Source organism: Anas platyrhynchos, chromosome 2 (genome assembly GCF_047663525.1).
Source record: "Anas platyrhynchos isolate ZD024472 breed Pekin duck chromosome 2, IASCAAS_PekinDuck_T2T, whole genome shotgun sequence".
Lineage (NCBI taxonomy): Eukaryota > Metazoa > Chordata > Aves > Anseriformes > Anatidae > Anas > Anas platyrhynchos.
The window spans coordinates 79,617,985-79,641,408 of record NC_092588.1 but is presented as its reverse complement, the minus strand read 5'-3'; the positions used below and the strand labels follow the sequence as shown (position 1 = coordinate 79,641,408).

Sequence of the window (23,424 nt, the reverse complement as noted above, 5' to 3'; positions counted from 1 at the left end):
CACTTTTACATTTTAAATTGCCTACAGGAATGAAGAGCAATCTATTTTGCCCTGATACTTTTATTGAAAGGGAAGAAGCCAACAGCTGCAGTTATGAGCAGAACTGTTACCTGCCCAGTACTCCAGGATTAGCATCAGGCCCCTTGGCTTGAAAACACCAACACCCAGGCTTTAAAACATTTCAGATAGCATAAGCTTTCCTCAATCCGTTTTTGACTTTGGCTCTCTGATAATTCAGTAAGAATGACTTTATAAAAGATTGAACTACTGCGATTCTGGATGTGGCAGTAACCATCTTAGGGGTATTTCTCCCTTACTTATTTTCTTGGAGCTAGCTGTTCACTTAAGCACTCCTAGCACAGAGCTGGAACAGCAATTTTACATACAGCTGCACGTCCACCAGTGGCACAGAAAGACAGCCACTGTGGACCTATTATTTCCATTGTTTTCCCACTAGGAAGGAGGAGAATCACATGGCTCATCAGGATTCACAAGCAATTCCAGAGAGCACAAGCCCCAGTTATATGCTGGTGGCACCTCCTACAGTAAGGGTAGATTTTGTCAGTTCAGTGCCACATTCCACTACAATTTGATAACAACATTGAGCAAAGGAGTTTTGCATCCTTTGCCATCTGCTGTACACCTCTGCCTAGGCTGCCAAAAACAGAGGAACATATTGCCCCCCTCTGCCGTCCTAGAAAATTAAGAGGATCCTGCTGAACTAATCCCAGATTAAAAAAAACACCAATCCCTGCAAATGAATTTAACCATTGCTCTTCATCCCTTCAAAGAACTTCAGAGTTAGAGGCATTGTTGATCCTCCATTTATTTTGAGAAATATAAAATATGAAAACTAGTTTACAGTTCTGGCACAAAAGTGATGAAGCGGTAAGCACAAAGTTTCTTTTTACAAATAGTACTATATATTTTTACCATTTAAAAGTGCCTAGAGTTTTTCACAGCAAATAAAGTTTATTTACCTATATCTTTTGTCTTAGTAAAATATTAAATCTATTTAAATTGCACATGAACATCTCGGTAAAGTAAACTATACGTGAAGTTACAATAAATCTGTATTTAAAGCAGACCGTCATTAGAAACTGCATGGAATGGAGGTGACTATTGAGGTCTAAATGGAATCTTGAAGACTGACCAAGAAAACAAGAGACAAGACACCGACTGATATGGCACAAGTGATTAAATTACTGACAGTTTGACAAAAGGTAGTAGTGGCTATTTGACGTTCTTCATGGATTAATACACTGCTAAAATGTTTCGATGCAGAGGCTTGTTTAACATTGAAACTGGCAAGATAGCTTTTTTTGACTGTTAAACATTATTCCACAAGATTACATGGCATCTCCTTCACTTAACATTGGACCTTAAAATGAGTATGATGGTGCGGAAGAGAAGAATGAGTAGAGCGTACATAAAGAAGTTTTACACCAAAGATTGCTGCAGTAGACAATTTACTACACCGTGACAATAAAACGGTTGAAAAGTTTATCAGTTGAAATGAACTGTCCTAACGTGCAACAACAGAAACCAGAACATTTGGAGAGATCATTCGTTTTTTGTTTCTTCTGAAAGTCTGCCCGGTTCAGATTTCCAAAACTGCTGCAGGGGTTCAACCTACAGTTTTACTGCCAATACAACTACTTACACTACGCAAAATCAGGTGTGAACTGAAGCATTTCTAGACCAGGGCCTTAACTTTCACCCAGTTTCTTATTCCTCCTTTACAAACTCTTGTACTGAGTTACACCATTCATTATTTGGAGGAGTCTTCAGTCAAGATTTCCTGAAAAGTGACTAGTGGTTTAAGAGGCCCAACCTGAAATATTTTAAAGAGGCCCAGCCGTCGTCATAGTGTGCGCGCTCTGACCTTCTGGATTGGTTCTGAAATGCAAACACTAACATCCCAAGTTGACGATCCAAAAATTCAAGTATCCAAAGTCTTACTGGTTTCAAGACCTGACCTTCAAGCCTGTGGTGATGTAAAGTCATTTGCATAAGCATTTCTTTCAAACAATCGCGTAACTGATTCACCCCACTTTGATATCTTCTTAAGAAATCAAATACTCCTTTGACCATCTGCATCAAAATAAGAATTAACGTAGATAATCAGGTCCAAATCATATTGTTATGTTGCTTTAAGAAACATAACAATGTTGACAATGGATGTATGATAAATGCTCCATTATGTGTCATTCACATTATACAGCACAGAAAACACATATGCAGATCAGATTTCTCTGCACTAAAGCCCAGCTGTTGAAAAATGCAGGAATATACTCTATTCTCAAAATTAATTTCATAGTATAGGCATGCACAGCTTCACAGATCTGAACAAAATCAAGGGGCAGGACTGAAAACACAGGCTTTGGGAAGAATTCTACAATGCCTCAACATCTGCAATCTAACGAGGGTCCAACCACTTCAGACGAGAGTGCCAGGGTGACTCCCCCGATGTGATCGGAAACCAGATATTACAGCAAGTTTAGCCTACGTGAACAAAAACTTTTAAAAATGATCAACAGAATCCAGAGGGAGAATAAATAGCCTTAATAAGTTACAATTCAACGTTTTTCTGGTTAACCACCTACTATTTTTCTTCCCAGCTCAATTGATTACTCTATATACCTATTTAAGAAGAGGTATCTTAAAAGCAATCAATTTTGCTTACTTTGCTGTTAAAAACTACTTTCAAGGAAGTGAAAGCGCCGAGTTTTAACAGCAATTTTAGATTCAGAGTACTGACTGAAAATGGAAAAATTGACATTAAAACACAGCAGTGCTAACAAATACAAAATATGCAGCTTTTGGGAAAAAAAGCAGCTCACAAGGCACTTGCTATAGTGGTCCATTAAATAAATGGTGTATATAGTGCACCCTTAAAACATCATTGTTATGCATCAAGCTTTTTCAGTGTTAAACAAAATTTATTAGAAACAACCGTTGGGTCCTATGTATTCTGAAGCAATTATGGAGCAGCCTTGATTCACATACTATGTAAATCAAACAAATTACAAGAGGGGAAGGGGAGAGTATTTTAAAACAATGCTCGTCATGTTAGAAGTTTTTCTGTTTAGTGATAAAACTCATCGTGGAATGCCATCCTGATTCCCCTCTCCACCCCCCCCATCCCAAAAGCTACATTCCTGCTCCTTTAAGAGCCTGGTATTTTAATTACAACTGATTCTACCATCAACTACTGGTTTGGCTCATCATTTGCAGCTTTGAAAAAAATAATGTGCATAACAGCAGCATTAAGCTGCCTTCCTTTTCAAAGCAAGAACTGGCAGATAAGAAAAAGTAAGTAATTGTAAGAGTTGTACTCTATTCCAATGGCTTAAAATGCTGAAAGTCATAGTCACACTTGATACTGGTTTCATTTGTTGTTGTTGTTGACAACCTACTTCAAGGGCCAGAAGAGCTACAGACCCAGTTACATCTCCTAGCATTTCTCTGCGGGAATGGGTTCTTCATCTCCCTTTAGAAAGTATGCATGTATTATACCATACTTTTTAATTACTCCCAGACCGAGAAAGCTTGGATCATACGTGTATCTGCCGTCTTAAGGTTTCCACAATTGCATGTTGAACGGAATAAGGAAAGCTGTCATTGACAGAAGGATCTGTAGATTGGCCGTCAAAGGAAAATGCAACGTTCTAAATTAAAAAAACAGTCCCAAAAACATTAGCAAGAGGTACCAACTTGTTCAGGGGACTTCAATCTACTTCAGCCCAGTCTGCCAGGTACTTATTTTTTCCATAAGCACCAACGTAAGAAAACTTAAGCATTTGTCCAGAATCACCGCATGTAGTCCATTCTCAGGTTCTACCCTACAGATGACGTACAAATTCCGCAAAGTCTCTCCAACTCAAATCACCAAAAAAAGCTAATCCTCATTCACACTTTTGCATAGTTTGGCATTTTCTGGAGTTATACTTCTGTTTTCTTTCATTGCTTTTGAGGGGACTCATCTGTCACATATCCAAGCACTTTCAGCCTAAATCCTTCCAGAGAGAAGCCGAGTCCCACTTGAACAGTAAGCTGTTCAGGACTGCTTGACATTCTTCTTTCAATTCAAAGTTAAGGTTATTCAGTTTTATCTGTGCTTTCAGATTTTTCCCTTTGCATCATGCAGCGACGAACTATGCTGTCAAAACTTCCTAGGTAAAAGAGGCCAATGATGCGAAAAATGCCCATGCAAACAACCTGGAAACAGAGAGAAACATCTTTCAATTCACTTAGAATCCCGGACTGCAGCATATTTTTTACTTATGAAATAAAAGTTCCATGCAATATAACCAAGTTTAAAAAAAAGGCACGTGAAAACCATCATAGTTATGTTACAATTCGAGACTAAGAACCAGGTAGGAATCTTAGCTTTCTTGCCAACTCAAAAAAATTACTCCAGTTTCCTAAATTCAAGTCTCCATAGTGTTGAGAACCATTTGATGGAAAAAAAATAATTGACATTTGCATAACGTTCTACATATTTTATACTATTTGAAACTAAGAAGTTTTGACTATGGGACTCTTCCCAAATCTTACCTGCTGAAGACCTTCAGTAATAGAAGTGACTGGTGACATTCCACTTGTCAGTATTGATAGCATGTAACCATCGGAACCAACTGAGCTGTTAAAGTTCCCTTGCTGGATGGAAGGAAAACAGCAATTAAGGGCAAAGTAATTTATCCAGTTGTGCCAAGTCATGACGTGTCTTAATTTTACAGCTATTCATGATAATTAATGTGATGTCACTATGAATTAATATTTTGGTTGGCTGCAGTAATATTTATGTTAAAATATTAAAAAAAAATTTTACTATACAGCAGCATTCCAAGACGCATTCCAGTAAAAATGGGCAAGGACCCTACCTTTTATAAAGCTACAGATGTGATAAATGGCTAAGTATTGCTTGATAAGCTGGAAAGGATCTAAATTTCTTCTTGAGTCGTGCTTACTAATGGAGAAAACACACGATGCTCTGTTTGTAAATATTTCAGAGAGAATTGCACCCTACCTCTGTCGGATCGTCAGTCACCACTGTAACTGAAAAATAAAATCCTGCTTGCCTTTTCTTACAATTAGGTTGCTGGGAGAGGTGTACTTCAGATGTTATGTAAGTAGTACTCCTTCATTTATGTCAATGATCTTGATTTGCCTACTCAAAACTGCAAAATACATTGCCTACTAAGCAATTCAGTTGGCAAAAGAGGGGGAGACAGAGCAAGATAAAGCACCATTTATTTATTTTCACCACAAATATTGCAGCTCTATAGCTCTCGCTCCCAGCCTTCTCCCATTATCTTTTCTTTCTAGCAGATTGTGCTGGAGAACAGACTTTTTGGAACTCTGCAGGACTACACCTATGGAACACAGAAGCACAAGGAGGTGGTGTTCCTGAATTAAGGTAGATGGTGTAAAATTTGGCTGAGCTATTACCCAACACACACCTGAGGGGACTGAGTTCCTACAATAAAGAACTACTTTTTAATTTTGCTTTTAGCCCCCCCAGATGATGGTTTGAGTGCATAAATACCCCACCTGAACTACTACATCATAGAAGGTGCTGGAAAGCATGGTAAAGAAGTATCAGATGCTTATAGAGGTGAGATTAGTCTTCCTTAAGAAACAACACAAAACACCATGTGAGGTGGTACTTGATTTTAAAACTCACCGCCCTAAAACCAGACGTTATTTTGCACTTATGTGCTGTATTTGTGAAACTATTGTAAAAGCTTCACAAACACCTGCAAATGCAAAACACGTTGAAGATCACATTTACAGTATTTACAACTGTAAAATAATTACAGATCTTAGGATTCAATAGCTGTACTTTAATGACATGAAATTTCATGTTTATTTCCACTTTTATTTGGCTGTAGGCACCTCAGAACATCCTTGGTGCCCGTTTCCTCTTATTTTATTAAGGAAGCATTCCACAGCACAAATTATTATAAAAATTCCTCAAAAATGCAATAATCCTTTTTAACTATGGCAGCCTTTTATGTATTTTAATCACTCATAAACCAGATACTTAAGACATTAAAAGCCAAATAGTCTAGAGAGCCTCCATTTATTGCAAAATCATTTTGATATGAACTCATGTTCAAGAAAAATCAGATAGTCAAACAAGCTTTTGAGGTTAGACAAATGGTATTTGATACACAAAACGTCAATAGAAGTTAGTACTTTAAAGAAAAATGTGATCTGTCTTTGAGACGTTGCATCATACGGATGCATCACTTTGTTCTGTCTAAGGAACAGCTTCGGGTACCTTTTAGTTCAAAGAGATCGTTTAAAATCACTTGTGGGCATGGTGGCAAAAGAAGAATAGAGAAAAACTTCCTGTTCAAACTAACCACCAAAGAGTACCATTTTAGCTAAACTTTTTTTCATTTAGCTGAGCCATTTTCTTCATCTTCTACTCCCATTACATGCCATCCAAGTCTCTCCTATGAAGGTCATACTTTAAAAGGATAATTTACTTACTATGGCATCTTTGACTATAACTCTGGCGACTTGTTCTGCTTGGCAAACAGATGAGGTTTCAGAAATTAGCTTCGTCTCTAAAGGCTTTAGTAGAAAAACACCATGGTAAGTTTGACTAACACCACACAGGAAAGAAAACACAATGGTCAACTTTTGGTTTTGGGCTTTCATCATGGATGACACTGTCATTGTTAACAAGTGGTATCACACTGTTACCTAAAATGTGCACTTAAAATTAAGGGAAAAACACTTTCAAAAATAATAGCTTAGTTTTACAAAGAAAAATGCCAATTTATAATATTCTTAGTTTAATACTGATAGAGTATACTACTAGAATGCTGATAGAAAGAGTGTTCTTTCCTACAAATCATTCCCTACAAGCCTACAAAACAAATTTATACTTAGATGTTTTGTTTGTTTCTCAAACCCCTTACACTAGTATCTACTAAAATCCATCAGTGTATTTCACTTCTTTGTGAGGTAAAACGGCATAAATGCTCTAAAACACTAGAAGAAAATAGTTATGGCAATTATTTTAACAACCACATTTTTTTTTTTTTTTTAAATCTGATCTTTTACAAGAACGAGCAGCAAAAAGGTTTAAAAAGGATTTAGAAGCGTATTTGTCATTCAGGTACTTTTAACAAAAGAACAATGGGGCTAAATGCATAGCACACTATTTAAATGCAAAAAATATTTAGATGGCTCTGTTGATAAGGAACAAATTGCACTAAGTTACAAAGAGAGAAGTACTTAGTTACACATAAACTTGTTATAAAGGAAAATTCAGTTAAATATAAAGTTTAATTGAAGCATTCAAATCTAGTCAATACTGGAACTTGCTTAATATTCATAAACCATTGAGATTAATCCTTAAAAAAAACAACAACATACACTTCTAGGGAAGAGCTGACAATGAGAGAAATCTGTAATTGTTCAATCTGAAAAGCTACAGAAATTAAATTCCACAGAAATAGGCCTATTTCCAAGTATGTGCAGAATTATGAATCATGATGCTCTGACTAGGCTCACCAGTTAATTTTCTTAAAATACACATATTAAGTAAAATAAATAAATAAATTGGTCTCTGTCAGAGGAAATCACATCCAAACACCTTTTACATGCTTTCCTGCAGCGATGTGGTTTCTGTCACCAAATCTCCAGCTCATAACCCCTATGTCCTTTGTAGCTCACAGGTCAATATCAACCAAATCCAAAGGAGATAGAGGGGTGTTGAAACTAAGCTACAGTATGACAAATTTGGAAAAAATCATCAGCTAAATTGGGAGTACCAGACTAAAGTCAATGACATGTTGAGAAAAAGGCAGGCAGATCTCAAGCATTAAATACTCCACCTGGCTAATCAGTCAAAGCACAGTTGCCTTGCGTCAAACAGTTTTCTCAAGCAGAAAGAGCTTAAACACAAGAAAAACATATCCTCACAACTGACTTTTCGCTTAAGCTAACTATTAGTAATGATTACAGAAAAAAAAAATAGCCTAGCCCCAAAGAGATGCAAACCAGAGACAGATGTTCTAAACTAAGTAGCACTAAATAAATGCAACACTAACAAATGAACATCTGAACAGTTAAAGCAACTGAGTATTGCAGATATTTAAGGTGCATCATCAGTGTAGGCACAAATAACCTGATGACTCCACGTGTGCTAAAACAGCATAAATCTGCATTTAAAGACAATGCCTTTTTGACAAACGAGCGAAATCTCACTGGATCTCTTTTAAAGAGAAATCTGAGATTCACAGTACATTTTGCTGGTGAATATATTTCCCTGAAATAGGCTATTATGTAGAAAAAAATCCCAAAGAATGTGCAAGCTACACAAGTATCTGCAGATGTCTAATTCTGGCACTTTATGCGGATGCGTGGGAGTATGTTTAATACAGAATATCTATATCAAGAAATTATGAAGAATTGTGTTACACAATCCCTGCTGATTCTTATATAAAGGGTGAAAGACAAAATGAAATTCAACCCCAATTTCTTATTACACATGACATTAGATGGAGCATCTTGAAAATGGCTGATCTACTTAAACACCACGTTTCTAGTTCACAGCATGCAGATAGAAAATAGACATTTTCTCTGGTTAGCAGATACTTCAATCTGAACAAGGAGCCTGAATGTAGCCCCACCTGCACCTTTTTTTTTTTAATTTGAAGTTATATTTCATGTGTAGGGAAGCATCAAACGATGAGAGGCAACTACATTTTTGAAGGTCAAAACTTAACTTTAAGCTAAGCCAAATGAAAAAGGCCTACCACTGACACACCCTTCTGTAAAGGCGGTATCATTTGCACTACAAACACAATGCCAGAGTTTCCTTCATACTTTAATAGTGGCTGTTACCTAGGATTAAATTGTGTCATTACATATATTCACACAGTAGCTGACTTGCAGACTTCATTGAAGAAACTGAGATTTATTTTCATCTGCCAGAACTATCAGAACAGCATAACATCAAAATATGCAAAATAGGTATATTATTTCTGGCTCATTAAGCTTTTATATCAAAACAAGTTATATTGGTTTTACAATTTACTGTTCCACAGCAATATTTAGGCTGTGTATAGGAAGACTTTTCAACATTTTCCCATTCCTTTAAAACCAGAACAATACACAAAATTACCCTACAAGCTATTTAACTCTCAATAGCAGAGTTGATAAAATTAAAATGTTTATGTACTTCTTAAAATCCTAATACACTCTATTTTCAATGGCAGGACAGAAATGAATGAAGTCTGAAAACCCTTTGCCTAATACAAGATGAACCTTTAAAAACATTACAGTATTACTGAAGAACAGTTTACCTTTGTTTTACTTTCTTCTGCAAAGCCAGGTGTGTCAGTATCTGGAGGATAGGCCACTGTTACGTAGATATTATAGGGTTTGACCTGTATTTTACAAAAAAGTTAAGTGTTACCTTAATATTGACAGCTTTTCACATGCCTCTCAGAACTTCATTCATTTATCTTGTATGGAAAAATACAGCAAACACAAGTTTAAAAGGCATGTAGTGTTAAATCACCCTCATATCCAGCATTTGCAAGATTTGGAGCTTTGTCAAATGAGGAAGCAAAACAAAGACTTTAAGGAGATGGTTGTGTTGCTTTGTTTAGTAAAAAGCTTTAAAAACTCTGCATTTGATGAACATAAAGCACTTTTCAAGATTCCTAGATGGAATACAAAAGGAATTTAGCTCTACTATTCTATTGATTTCTATTTTAAAGACAACCAAAACACTGCCAAACACCAGTACCCCACATTCAAAAATACAAGGCCAAAAAAAGTTTAACCGAGGCTTATTAGAATGCTTTTTTGTTATTATGTCATATTTTCACAAATGAACAAATGAACAAATGCGAGAAAAAAAAAAAACAAAACTCAAGTTTAGTATCTTTATCTCTTCTAGGTATGTGACTCAAGTCACAAGGCTTTTCAACCCATGGTTTAAACATGCATAGGGCCAAAATCTAAGGAGACAAAAATAAATAGAAAATGTGAGAAACACTTAAGTCTTGCATACCTAAATGCGATCCTCGCTGTATTTGTATCATTTACCACAGCAGCACATCACTTACTACACTACTATAATAGAAATAGCTACAATACATGTCTGTACTCCAATGCAAATAAAGAAGTTGTGAATGAATGTATTCAGAGGGCTAAGATAAAGCAAAGTGTTGTATAGCCCTAAGCAGTTTTATTTAAGTTACAAAACCCTCCATATGAAAACACTTACTGAAATACCATGTCACAGGTCCATAACACCCTATTTTTAGGTTTGAGGAAGCCAGTCCTCACAAAAATGTCTGCCACCAGCTTGAAGAAAAGCCCCGCAGTCACACCATTCTGCAGGCCAGAAGTGGTCAGATGCAGTTTTACCCCACACTCTTGTCCTGAGCAAGGCATCCAACTACACTGACCAGAACAGGGTAAAAACAGCAACAATACAAGGGTCTAGAACCAAACACAGACACTTAACTTACAAACATTAACAACCATGTATTTACACACCTAACAGGAAAGTAAGGAATGTCACTTGCAAATCAAATTTACCTGTCTTTCTACAATAATACACTTTTAAGTCTCCTTCCATTAAATTGTGAAATGGATGTTTGCTTTTTAGGCTTGACTTAAATTTAGATCATTACAATACTAAAAGCTCATCTAAACCAAAGTTGAGAAGAGTAAACCACTGTCAACACAAGACTTTTGTGGGCAATCAACATATTAAAGCTTGCAAGTTTTACTCTCTCATATAGCTCACATACCATTTACTGTGGCCTCACAACCAACTTGGCAATACTTAAAATACCAACTTGGCAATAATAAACAAAAATACTTAAATCATCGCACACACACCTCCATTTGCAGGGCTTCAGCCAATCCTCGAAGAGCAAACTTTGTTGGAGAATAAGCTGTATAACCAAAGAGGCCTAATTGCCCAGCCTGAGATGATACAAACACAATCCTTCCCATCCGTCGCTCCTTCATGGTAGAGATCACTGCACGACTTGGGTAAACACTACCCAGATAATTGACTGCCATTAATCTCTGTAGAAATGATATTAAGATAGTATTTGAGTCACAGATTTAGACTTATTCAGCTGTTTACTATTATTTCTCAAAAACCCTATTTCAGTTTGCTTTAACAGAGTTCACATGATTTGTATTTTCTAACAGCTGGCGAAAGAAAGAACAGTTTTCTATTCCACAGTCTCATAAATTGTTCTATAGCTAAGAACCTCACCTCAAGAAGAAACAAATCCACTGTACATACATCTTAATGGCATTCAGGATACTGAATACTGTGATACTAATGCTTCAAGATACTAATATTGTAAGCCATAATGGCCTTCACAGAAAAAAAAAAAAAAAAGAGTATGTGACAAAAAAAAAACAACTGGAACAGTGTCAAGGTAACTATACTTTTATGAATGATGTATGAAAGCATACTGAAATTAAAGTTTAAAGACCTTCCTAAAACAGGAAAAATTCTATGTATTCATGCATTTCAGAAGTTTCCATCTTTGGCAGGATAAGAGGAAGCCTTTATTTTTACTCTCCAGAAGGCCTATAATACAAGTGGCAGCCTATATAAACAATAGCACGGATGGATGATTTACATCTACAACAAAAAATGCCTATTTAGCATTTTTGGATGTTTCAGTGATGACTTGTAGAATGGGAAGGTGGGAATCATTAAAGTAACCAAAATGTAGGGGTGTTTTTTTTGTTTTGTTTTTGGTTGGTTGGCTTTTTGAAGGTCTTTTCATTAAAGCAGCAGCTTCTCAAGCTGCAAACAGTCTGTGCATCTCAGAGCTGAACATTGACAAGACTGATTTTTATTAAGCAGGTTAAAAATATGAAATAAACACCTTCATCAGGAAAGAGAGACCATGCGAAATTCTTTCACAGTGCATTAAACTATAAAAATGCATGTCAGGCTTTCCCTATCCTAGATGGAGAACTCGCTGTCCTGACCTATCAATGGATCAACAATTAGGGAATAAGTTGCAATCCTTGCAAATCTAAAGATACATTCTAATTCTGAAAGCTACCACTAATCAAGCGTATCACTACTCATACAGTCTGCAAAGACACAGCAATGCAATTTATTTCTTAGAATGGCTGAATACCAACTCATTCATACGATGAAATAAAAATGAACGCTCACTCACTTCAAAAGAATTCACTTCAATGGCCTCAAATTTTCCCGTAACTGATGTTCCTGCACAGTTTACAAGCAGGTCTACTGGCCCCAGCTTCTCCTGAGCCTGGAAGAGGATAGATGTCAAGATGTTCTTTAGCATGAAAAAATATTCCTCTAGCACAGTATCACTATAAGAAATTACTTCCATTAGAAACACATCACACATAGATAAGTTTATTAATAAATGCAAGTGAATCAGTTACTTTCTCACCTGTTTTAGAACATTCTCCACCTGTTCATAATCTTTAGATACATCAACGGAAATACATAGTACAACCTAAAAAGGGAAAGTGAAAGAAAATTTTGTAATTTAAGTCCAGTAATAGTTGGCTCCAAGTCTTTTAAAATGAAACAACTCAGTGATACACCTTTTCTAGAATAATTTTTTTTTTTTTTTTTTTAAACAGGAGAGTTTGTACTTCTCCCACACCACAAAAAGTAATCCCTGCCCCTAATGCACGTATATTAAGAATAAACACTTCAGGATCCTCAAAGAGATACTTTGTACATGAGTAGCTATTTCTAATTTATCATTCTAAGACACTCCATGACTCAAGTTAATTACATATAGTTTAGTAAAATTGTTCTAGCTAAGACAGTCAGAATTCCACAGTTCCATATTTAAGTGTGAAACACAAGTAAAAACTATCAGTGTGGCTTAAGTTCATCTTTAAGAAAAAAGCTGAAACGTTTTTTCCACATCATAGAAGGGAATGGTTGCCATGTCTTGCTCTGAAACTCCAACATCAGCACTGCAATAAAAATCAAAATGTATGAAAAAAGCTGCTAATGTGAGCATTTGCAATGTGCTTTTATTATTATTATTAAATTTAGCTGCATATAATTTAATTGGAATGTATCAGGGACAAAATTTTGAAAAAATCTAAGAAAACTGATTAATAGAAATGCCATATACATATTAAAACAGTGAAATAACTGTATATGTTTACTCCTTGCCTTGGAACAAGAGATCATGGATTTTAGTTTGAAAGATACAGGTAAATGAAAACAAACATTGGCCCAGCAGGAGGAAAAAAAAGAGTGCTATCTATGTTGTTGCAGCTGGAAGTTGGCATTGGTTTTCTTGGAAAGTACTTATTTTAAGTACTTATATTTTCTTGGAAAGTACTGATTACTGCTAGCAACATGATCTCAGAATCTCGGTTTTGAAGCACCTTCAGATCAACTTCCGGCCACAGGAAGCACTGCCTTTGGGGTATCACTTACAGACTGAAAGATTACTGCAAACTCCAGCTTGGCAAGGGATATACAAACAAGCTACCTCCTCTGCTAAAAACAAAGCAAAAGAAAGAAGCACACACACAACAGAAAACCATCAGAGCTTTGGGGCAATTCATCATCTTCAAAGGAGAAGCAATCATGCCAGAATAAAAGTAGGGACTCCTGTATTCTTGTTCTGATTTCTACACCTTCTCTTACTTCAGTCAATTAATTTAAACTCCACTGGGGTTGAAATAAAGCTATCACTAGTTTCCAACAAGTGTCATCATAGTTGCTTGTCATGAAATGCGGACAAAAAAAAAAAAAAAAAAAAAGAAGAGCTTACCACAGTGTAACTAACTGCTTTGGAAGTTAGTCATTTGTCAGTTTTGCCTCTGGTCAGACTGCAACACTTCGTAGCTGCATAAACAGAATCTGCTTGCCATTCCTGTGCAGCAGGTTGGCTATTCCTGCCTCCCAGCGTTGTGTGTAGTTGGACATCTGAGTAAACTTGTGGTGCAAGTTATTGATGGGTCTGCGTGCATCTCCCCTTGAGGCATTTTTTACATTTTGGAAATATTTGTCTTTTACATAAGTTTGAGAACAAAATAGTTGAGCTGAGACACCATTGGCTTACTATCCATATACCATCTGTGTGTCTTTGCAAGATCAGTAAGGAGGTTAAAGTCACAATTCTATACAAAAATTGCATAGAACAGTTATTCATACTGTGAACAATATGCTTGGGAACTACCAAATTTTTTATTGGCTGCTACCACCACATTATACAATTCATCTCTTAGTTTCTATTATCACATTTTCTTTCTTCTGCTACTCTATGCTGATTACCTTTGCTCCAGCGCATGCACTGTGGATCCACTCCTAGGAAACAGATTATGCTGCCAGAAAGCCTAATATCCTCCTCATTCCAGTCGCTCGCCTTTTGTTCTAAATAGTGCTTTCTGTCTGATCATTCATAAAGCATTCATTTCTCAATAAAAGCTCAATTCATCTCCCAGCGAAGTAACTAGGAATACTCCATATTAGGAAAGGGATTTTTTTAAATTAAAAAAAAAAAAAAGGGTTTTGTCCCATTGCACACCTTTACTGATACAGAGTGCATTGTCAGCATTCTAAGTGACATACAAATGCCTTTCAAAGGCTGTTTGACAAGTCAAACACTAAAATGTAGACACCAGAACCCTGGTTGTCAATGCAACCTGGTTTCATGTATATATGCACAAGCTGAATGTATACTGCATATAATCATGTAAATAGTGATCTTTCCCTCTTAGCTTGGCATCTAGCAAATATAACAGTCTGTGTATGTAATCCATGCGAGACAACACCTTTTCTCTGTACTTTCTGCAATCGCCTTGTACAGCTTGTCAGTTCAGCTTCTGTCAGTTCAGCTGCCCCTGCTTGTCATTTTCTTACCTGCTGTTCCAGTATGAGCTCTGCACCAGACTCCCTGCTTTTTCTAATTGTGTTCTTTGCATTTAGAACAGGCAGGCTTCCCTGTCACATTGTCTGCAACCCAACAATAGGTTCACAGGAGGGCCAAGCTACCACTGTCACTCCCACCGTAGCCAGATTAAGCACAGACAAGTCTAAAGCTGCTACTGCAAAAGCGGTCTTGTTAAGCCCACACTTAAACTTGCTCAGTCTTGAAGATGCTTCCTGAAATTTTAACTGAAACTCTTATGGGCATGTACCAAGTACTATTTTGTAAAAACACAGAGTCCACAGCTGTCAAGCTTGGACAGATTTTTAACGAGAACATCCTGACAGTGTTTGACAAGGGATTAACTTTTTTCTTTGCCAAGCTTGGGAAACTACGAGAGCAGCTAAAGGAGAACGGTTACCAGGATTTGTTTGTTTTAAAACACACAAAATATAGGTCCTCCTCACCTCAAATGGCTTAAGTTTTCAAAATAAAGTTGATCTGAGTAAGGCAGCATGCACAGAAAAAAAAGTGATCATGTTGAGCCATTTGACAAAAATAAGTGAAGGCAATCTTACAAATTAAAGTATTGAGAAAATTTAGTCTCAGAAGTCCAAACATTGGCTCCAAATATTCATCTTTCTCCATTGCTTCTTTTCAAGAGAATATTCAACTTATTAATTCACCAGACTAAAGAAGCAACGTATTACAGCCAATAGACACCAAATCCCTTATTACAAGCTATTAAATTGTTAGTTTTGTGACTACAAATGCAAGCCAACAAGTTCTAGAACACGAGAAAGAAAGACGTGATGGTCAATACCATTTCCCCTCTACCCTTGATTATTAGGAACAGTAAACAAAATCAGCGTATCACCCTTGAGGTTGTGTATTTTGAACATAGCAAACTGACCTATTTTAAAAGCTAGTACCTTAGCAGGTTCTAGAACAGTGCCTTTAAGCATGTGCACACTATTAATTCACCTTCGCTGTTTTTATAAGTCCAAGAACTTCACAAGTTTGCACACCTGTTACAGAGCTTTACCAGGAAACAGAACAAACAGCAGAACATTGTGAACTAAACTTGAAAACAAGTATGCCAAGACAATTGCCGTATTTATATATTGCAAAGGACGAGAGATTTGAAAAGAGTGGGTTTTTCCACTTGATCTTGAACAATACAAACGCTTATCAAGTGACAGTAAATTGCAGCTATCCAAAAAAAGCATACCACACCTACAGCTGAAGGCATCAACCTTTTCCTCTGAGAAAAAGCAGTTAAGGTACTAGGCAACATCAAATCTAGTGGAGTTTGGTACATTGCATGTAGGTAGATTGGCATTTTTTGAATTCAAGGAAAGCTTCACCTATTCTTGTCAAATGGTTTTAAGAACAGGACTAGAGACTACTCTGTAGTGACTACCTTGAAGCAAACAACACCTGTAGGTAGCAGTGACCTTACCTGCTTGTCATTAACGGAGTACTTTTCTATTTCCTTCTTTGTCTGCAACAGCTTGTTCTGAAACGGATATAAGAACAGCTAAAGCACTGCAGGTATGAGAACACATTAGCCTTCAGTATTTCAAGAAGGCTTAGAAATATTCTCTAAAATCAAAAAAAAACAAACAACTATCCTCAACTAGCAATAGCACTCTCCTATTGTCATCTTACAGATTTATGAATATATGATCAAAACATCAAGTCCAGGAACCTACTGGAACTCAGGTATTTTTCACTTCACCTACTAAAATCAGCAACAGCTTCTGTAACAGATTTAGTGGTTCTTCATGTAACTGCAAAAAGTGCTTAAAACAGTAGGGAGAACCAAGATACAAAAGAAAAGACTTATTTTTATATGATATTACATAACTATTCTGGAAACTATAATGGAATTACCATGAAAGTTCAATGGAAATCCAGCAAATGCAAATTGCCATGGTCCTATCAAGAAAAATTGTGCTAATTTTGGCTGCATTCAAGGTTATGCAAAAAAAAAAAAAAAGGACACAGAGGAACTGAGAATCAGAAAAGAAAACAACACAATTTAGATGTTTTTATTTTCTTGAAGAATTAGCTTTCTCTTTGAATGAAATAGCCCATGTGAAATCTGTCATTCCAACTAAATTTTCAGTATCTTTCTTAAGAAACGAAAAAAAAAGAGAAAAAAAGCACAAAGTAACCCTTCTTCCTCCAAAGCTATCTTGATGAACAGCTTTTCACTAGTATGATGGAATGATGATCAGAAACCAAACTGTTCTGGAATTTTAAGTACTGACTTTAATTCCCCTCTTGTCACTTACTGTAGGGAAATGCTACAGTTTTAAAGAATGTAGGGCTTTTCCTGCTTTGGTCCTCTCACAGATCTAAACAGTGGAATAGGTGACAACATTAACAGAAGTGATAGCAATGGAAGAGTTTTAAGGCAGGCTTATCACAGGTTCCACGTTGGGCTATGCTTCCTAAAAAGGCAGCCACCTCTCCTCTGCAGATACATTAATCTTAAGTGATGAGGATTGCCTTAAAGCATACAGTGAAAGATATACGAGTAATTATTATTCCAAAATATCATTCCTCGATCAAAAAAATTTCATGAACATAGCTTAGCCAGTAAAAACACATACACTTACCTCATCTCTTGCAATCAGTGTTATGAAAGCACCTTGCTTATAACATTCAATAGCAATACATTTTCCAATTCCACTGGAGCCTCCGGTCACCTAAAAATTATTTGTAAAAGTCACTGTTAGTCCATTATTCTCACCCCTACTCTTATACAAGAAAAAAGTCACATCAAAATTCTAAAACTAGACTGAAATTAAAGTACTACCCAATGAAGTGTGAATAAATGAGATATATTAGTTTACTTCTTTTGCATGAATGGAAAAATAAAATCTTGATATATTGACAGGCCTCTCTCTCTTCCTCCCCTAAAAACAGCTTTACCCAAGTGATATTTTTTGCTCTTATGTCAGGCTGACTTAGACCCACTCCCATGTGTGTTCTCTCACTTGCTTTTGACAAGATTTTGTACGTTATTCCTAAAAGATGGAATTAGTTAGACTTTTGGAAATCACTATTAATGTTAGCTATAAGAATGCAACTGCTTACTGTCCCTCCATACATAGATACGACAGAATGATCTGTAAAATGGACAGTTATAAACTGGAAGTACCATGTAAACATGAACAGGATTAAAGAAATTACTTTTCTTTTTATTAAAAAAAAATAAATCTTTAGTTTGACAGCTGGCCCATGTGTAGAGTATGTCTCTCAGTCCCTCAGACATCTCCTGTTTTGTGGCGATCCCAGTCCTAAGCCTCCATAACCTTTTCTTCCTCCTCAATATCATAACTCTCACTAGTCTTACACCAAGCAGGAAATCAGCAGTTTGTGAATAGACAAATTCAAGGCGATGCATTTGTCCCGTCACCTGTTGGAGGGCGCACACTGCCAAACAGCACTCATACACAGGTGAATGTCACATTAACACCTCTCACACTGCTCTCCATAAACCCGCGTAGGAACTTCATGTAGAACAAGATGCAGATGACAACCTTGACCTCTCTTTTTGACTAAAACAGAGAAGTCTGACAGTGCCTTTTAGGTGATTTGTTCATTTAAGCCCGCTCTCAGGCAGTGTACACCTCCAGTCCTTAAAGAAGGCCACACCTGTGTTTTCCTTACATGACTAAATTTCTTGAATTTTCTCCTAAGAGCATATTACTGAGAAAATATTGGAAAACTTTGTTGAAGTGAGATTCCTCTGAAGTTGTCGTTTTTGCTCTTCAGCAAAGCTTCAGAGAAAGTCAGGTATCACCTCCTGTTTAAAGTCTGAGAAAATGACTGTGCTGTGCTAATTAGTGGAAGAGCAAAGACCTCCAGTCTCTAACTACACATCCTCATCGGCAGGTGCCTCAGAGTTCTGTTTTCATAGACGTATTATCCTGAAAATTCTTTCCTTTCCTGGAGGCAGTAAAGTCAGAAGAGTCAGAAGTGCACTCTCATGAGTCACCAAATTCTTCTTTCCTATGAGTGTTTTTATCACTAACCTTCAGAAAAGAGCTTAGCACACTAATGGCAATTGTGTAATCCCAGCAAACAAAGATTTACAACATAGCCACAGTTTTTTTTTCTGGTTTGTCTGCAGTCAGAAATGGGTGTAACTTTCACAGAGACTAATGTTAGCTTAAACTCCTTACACTTCCTCTATTATTAGAGAAAGTTACTTCAAATTAGCTTCTAATTGACTCTGGGCAAGATTAGCTTCACTACACTAACCTTTGAGAATGACTCCATGATGCATGTCCTGTTCTGCAGATGCTAAACCTGGCCTGTAGTATTCTGAGCCAAGGATGGCTGCTTTCTGAGTAAATTAAGACTAGAGCAAGAGCATTAGTTAATTATTTGGGACTTCACAAGAACCCCAGAATTCATTTAATGCTTCCTGATGGAAAGAGGTTAAGAATTCTAGTTTATTCTTATAGTATATTGCAAAATTTCAGTACATCTCTAGGATTAAAAGACTCCGCTTGCTATGATCAGGCAAAGCTCAGTTCCACAGGACTCCTGGGCTGCTTTGACAGGCTTTCAACAGCAGCAGGTACACCAGCACAGAAACTAATGAATGTACGTGGAAGACTGCTCCAATTCCAATTTTTGGCACTGCACCGAGAGACTGATGATTGCTACCTGCACAACTTGCTGAGTATCATGAACAGGTCAACTACACCAGTGCTTGAGGAATTCTTTGAAGGTAAAGCTATTGGCACTGAGCCTCTGGCTTGTCAGAGGACGCTAACATTCCCTTCAGAAAGACGGGGTCTGAAGTCATCCAAGAAACGGGAAAAGGAAGTTTTTATTTGCAGTCACACCCGAGAGCACAGGACAGGGCTCGTGTCAGCTAGGTCAGCGACAGGAGGCAGAATCAATTAGCTGGGAACTGGAGTGTTTGGGAGGAAGGCTGTTACTAATACGTGGGAGGCTGTTACTAACACACACATCTTTCAGCAACATTTACCATGAATGCAAACAACAGTAGAAGAAATCACAACAACATACAAACCCTGACACTGCTGAAAGCTTTGTGCCACAAATCAAATTAGCCTAAGCAAATCTGTGAAATCTGCTAGGTTAGGTTTCTAACACAGACGCTCTGAAGGAATGCATCCACGCCATTAAATAAAACATTATTACAACCACCCTTACACCCAGTAATTCTTTTTATTGCTCTATTGATATTGCATTTCAGTAGTTCTGGGTGTCTGAAGTACCACCGAGCCAATCCTTAAATTCCCCTGTAAGCCAGCCTTAGAGGGGCTAGCAAAAATCAAAAAATCTTGCGATGGTGACACCAAACACAGACTAATTTCTTGGCAAGACGGGACAATTAAATACCAGTATTAATTCAGATGTTCAGAGCACAGTACTAGAAGTCCTCAAACAATGTTATTAAGCTGTTTCTCTGTTTGAGAAGAACTAGTACCAATTTAGGCATTCAAAAAAAGGCTCTGGCTCCAACATCTCGAGCTATGATCCTTGGTTACAGAGTTCAGCTTCTAAGGATGTCAGGGTTTATTTCCCTTTGAAAAACAGACAAGTTGGGGTAAAGTAAAGAGAACTGCTGTGTGTGACTTTCAGATTAGAGATGCAGGAAACTTGCCTCAATTGATGAGAAAGTCCAGTCCCAAATTAACAGAACATTAACATCAGAAAATATCAAAGTCACAACCTTATTGATATGGTATTTCCAACAGGACTGATTAACTCTCACTTAACAGCACTGGCTGCAAGCTGGCTTCATGCTTTGAGATAGCATGCTAGCAGGAGGCATTTCCACTGCTTTCCACAGAATATGCCTATAACCAGCTCTGGGTGGCTGCTGCTCCTGACCAGCCTCAAAAGGACCTCTGGCTGAACCACTCCGATGCCTCCAAACCACAGGTCACATCACTCCCCACACATGGGCCGCAACGCTGAGACACCAAGATGGGTCAGCTTTAAGGACAGCCAAAGTCCACCACAGTTATCTGGTGGGCCCTGCACAGAAGTGTTATTTCTAGACTCATACCTGTGGCTTTGGCAGGTGGAAGAGAGCACGTGTGCAGGGCAGGGATGTAACATCCCTGGCAAAGGGCAGTTAAATGTGATGCACGTGAGCATGAGGTACGCAGCACAGTGACAACTGCCCTATCATATGCTCATTTTCCTGTCTACTGTTATAGCCAGCTACCAAAACAATAGCTTACCCTCACAGAACAGGTGATGTTTGCTAGTCTGTAGCTTGAGACCCAAGGAGAAAGTTGAAGCCAAAGGCAAAAACAAACAAACAAGGTATAAAATGCTCTTCTAGACTTTGAAGAGAGGAGAAATTCAGCATGAAAAGTGGCAGCTCTACAGCAGAGAAATAACTTTTAGACCCTTGATTCTAGAATACCTTCCTAGTCACAGTGGAAACAAAGCAAGTATTAAATGTATAAACAGCATTTCTTTTTACTGACTAAGCTATGCCTGATGCTTGAGCTAATGTGAGAGCAGAGAAGTCGTTTTTATTTAATGGTGCACTCTGGGGTCACCAAAATACACAGAGAACAGGAAAACACCCCACAAGATTACACCATCACTAATCTGGAGCTCTGTGGACTTTCACTGTGACCAGCAGTCCTAGTCTTTTCTAAGTAAAAGAGACTCCTATAATCGTAATCCCTCCAGAAAGCGCGCCTTGGGTGACACAGGGAGCATTTCCATCATGCAAGTGACGCTGCTAGAGGACAGAGGAAGAAGAGTCATATGTCTTCTGCTTCAAATCTCTGCCCATTTAGTTACTTAGCCACTACTCAAACATCTAACGATATTAACCATAACAGTTCGGAGCAGAAAGAAATAAGTTTTATGAACAACTAAGTAGAGAGAGAAAAAACGCTGATTTAAATTGAAAATCCAACAAGTAATTGGTATGAAATGCTGTCCGGAACAGCGTCTGAAGTCATATGATTACCTTTGTTAAGAAATACAACAGGTTTTCATAACAGTTTCAACAAGCTCCCAGAAAGAAGAGGCTATAGATAGGCCTTCCTTTTTATGCTTCAGAGAAAGGAGTTTATTGAGTATATCTTGAAAAGCTGTATTTACTGCCAAGTGGAAATCATTTGCCCCGCTAGGAGGACTTATCCAGCTAAATAAACAACTTACATCCTTCCTTTTGTTAAATATGTAAAATCAAACCTGCCTGAACCTCACTACATTATTTAGCCAACTGAACTAAAGGTGTGTTGAAACAGTGCAGTATTTTCCCAAGTAGTAAGCTTGAAGACTGGGTTTAACTGAAGCCTGACAGAGATCACCAATCATTAAGCTTTGGTGTTATCTGAATTAAGTCATATGTTTACAAGAAATTATATACGCAGAGTGCAAACAGATTTTGACATTTCTCTGTCAGAAGCCATCAAAGAAGTCTTTAAAGAGTGTGATGGTCGTAAATATTTTCATGCTTTAATAACTTCAGGAGCAGAAAACTCACTCCCATCGGATGATGTGGGAATTCCCTTTACACACACAGACAATGTGGGAAGCTTCCCTGAACAAAGTTTCTGATTTACAGTACCATCATACAAGATTTTTCTTTATAGAGTTAGCTAGAAAACTTGAAATCTAAAACGTGCAAGTGTCCAGGGTTATTAAAAGCATCTATAAGTCTGGGTATCACAGGATCATCTAGGTTGGTGGAGACCTCCAAGATCACCTAGTCCAACCTCTGACCTGACACTAACCAGTCCTCCACTGGTGATGAAGACTGAAACAGACACTCCACATTTTGCTAGTTTGGAAGGATACTTTAAGAGAATAGCTCAAGTCCAAGTCAAACAACAGCTCCACCAGCAGCAGTGCCGATGAAGCTGATTACCTGCAGATTCACGTCGCGAGGGCGAAACATACCGACAGCCTTTACCTTTAGCAGCATTTTAACACAATAAGCTCTCCATTTGGACTTTTAACTTTAACAAGACTCGCAGGAACACTGCTTTCAGGACTCCCACTTGCGCCAAACCCAGCTGAAATCGCTAAGGCGGAAGGGATATTTTATTCACGGGAATATTTATTTATTTTTTTTAATCATGTTGAACGCGACCCAGGGGAAAGAGCTCAGTTGGAAAAAATAATAAAAAATTTAAAAACCGCGTCCCAACGGTCGAAACGGCCAGCGGCGGCGGTTAACGACGCCTCACTCACCACGACGTGGGCGCCGGGCAGCTTGAGGGGCTTGGGGCTGATGAGCGGCGACACCATGTAGAGGAGCAGGACGAAGCCCACGACGAAGGCGGCCGCCAGGAGCAGCATGGCTGGGGCTGGGGCCGGCGGTGAGGAGGAGGAGGAGGAGGAGGAGGAGGAGGAGGAGGAGGAGGAGGAGGAGGAGGAGGAGGAGGAGGAGGCCGGGGAGGCAGCGCAGCCCCTGAGGCCCAGGGAGGGCGGCGGGTGCCCGGTGCCCGCCTGCGCCGCGGCGCCGCGGGGCCGGAGCTGGAGGATG

The 23,424-nt window shown here is 38.0% G+C and overlaps 1 protein-coding gene across 1 annotated transcript; it reads right to left on the bottom strand.

The window, feature by feature from the left end:
• Positions 1-808: 808 nt before the first annotated feature.
• KDSR (3-ketodihydrosphingosine reductase) lies at positions 809-23,424 on the bottom strand. The gene is made up of 10 exons (XM_027451681.3): positions 23,130-23,424; positions 17,531-17,620; positions 16,366-16,422; positions 12,450-12,515; positions 12,207-12,302; positions 10,888-11,079; positions 9,333-9,416; positions 6,505-6,588; positions 4,561-4,662; positions 809-4,221 (listed from the first exon to the last, which is right to left on the bottom strand). The coding sequence occupies exons 1-10, from the start codon at positions 23,235-23,237 to the stop codon at positions 4,102-4,104; spliced, it is 999 nt and encodes a 332-aa protein (XP_027307482.2). The 5' UTR covers positions 23,238-23,424; the 3' UTR covers positions 809-4,101.

Coding starts and splice junctions, on each gene's coding strand:
- KDSR (XM_027451681.3), bottom strand. CDS start 23,237: ATGCTGCTCCTGGCGGCCGCCTTCGTCGTGGGCTTCGTCCTGCTCCTC. Junction 4,663..6,504: donor TTATAGTCAAAGATGCCATA/GTAAGTAAATTA, acceptor CCTTCCATCCAG/CAAGGGAACTTTAACAGCTC. Junction 4,222..4,560: donor TTACTGAAGGTCTTCAGCAG/GTAAGATTTGGG, acceptor CTCTGTTTCCAG/GTTGTTTGCATGGGCATTTT.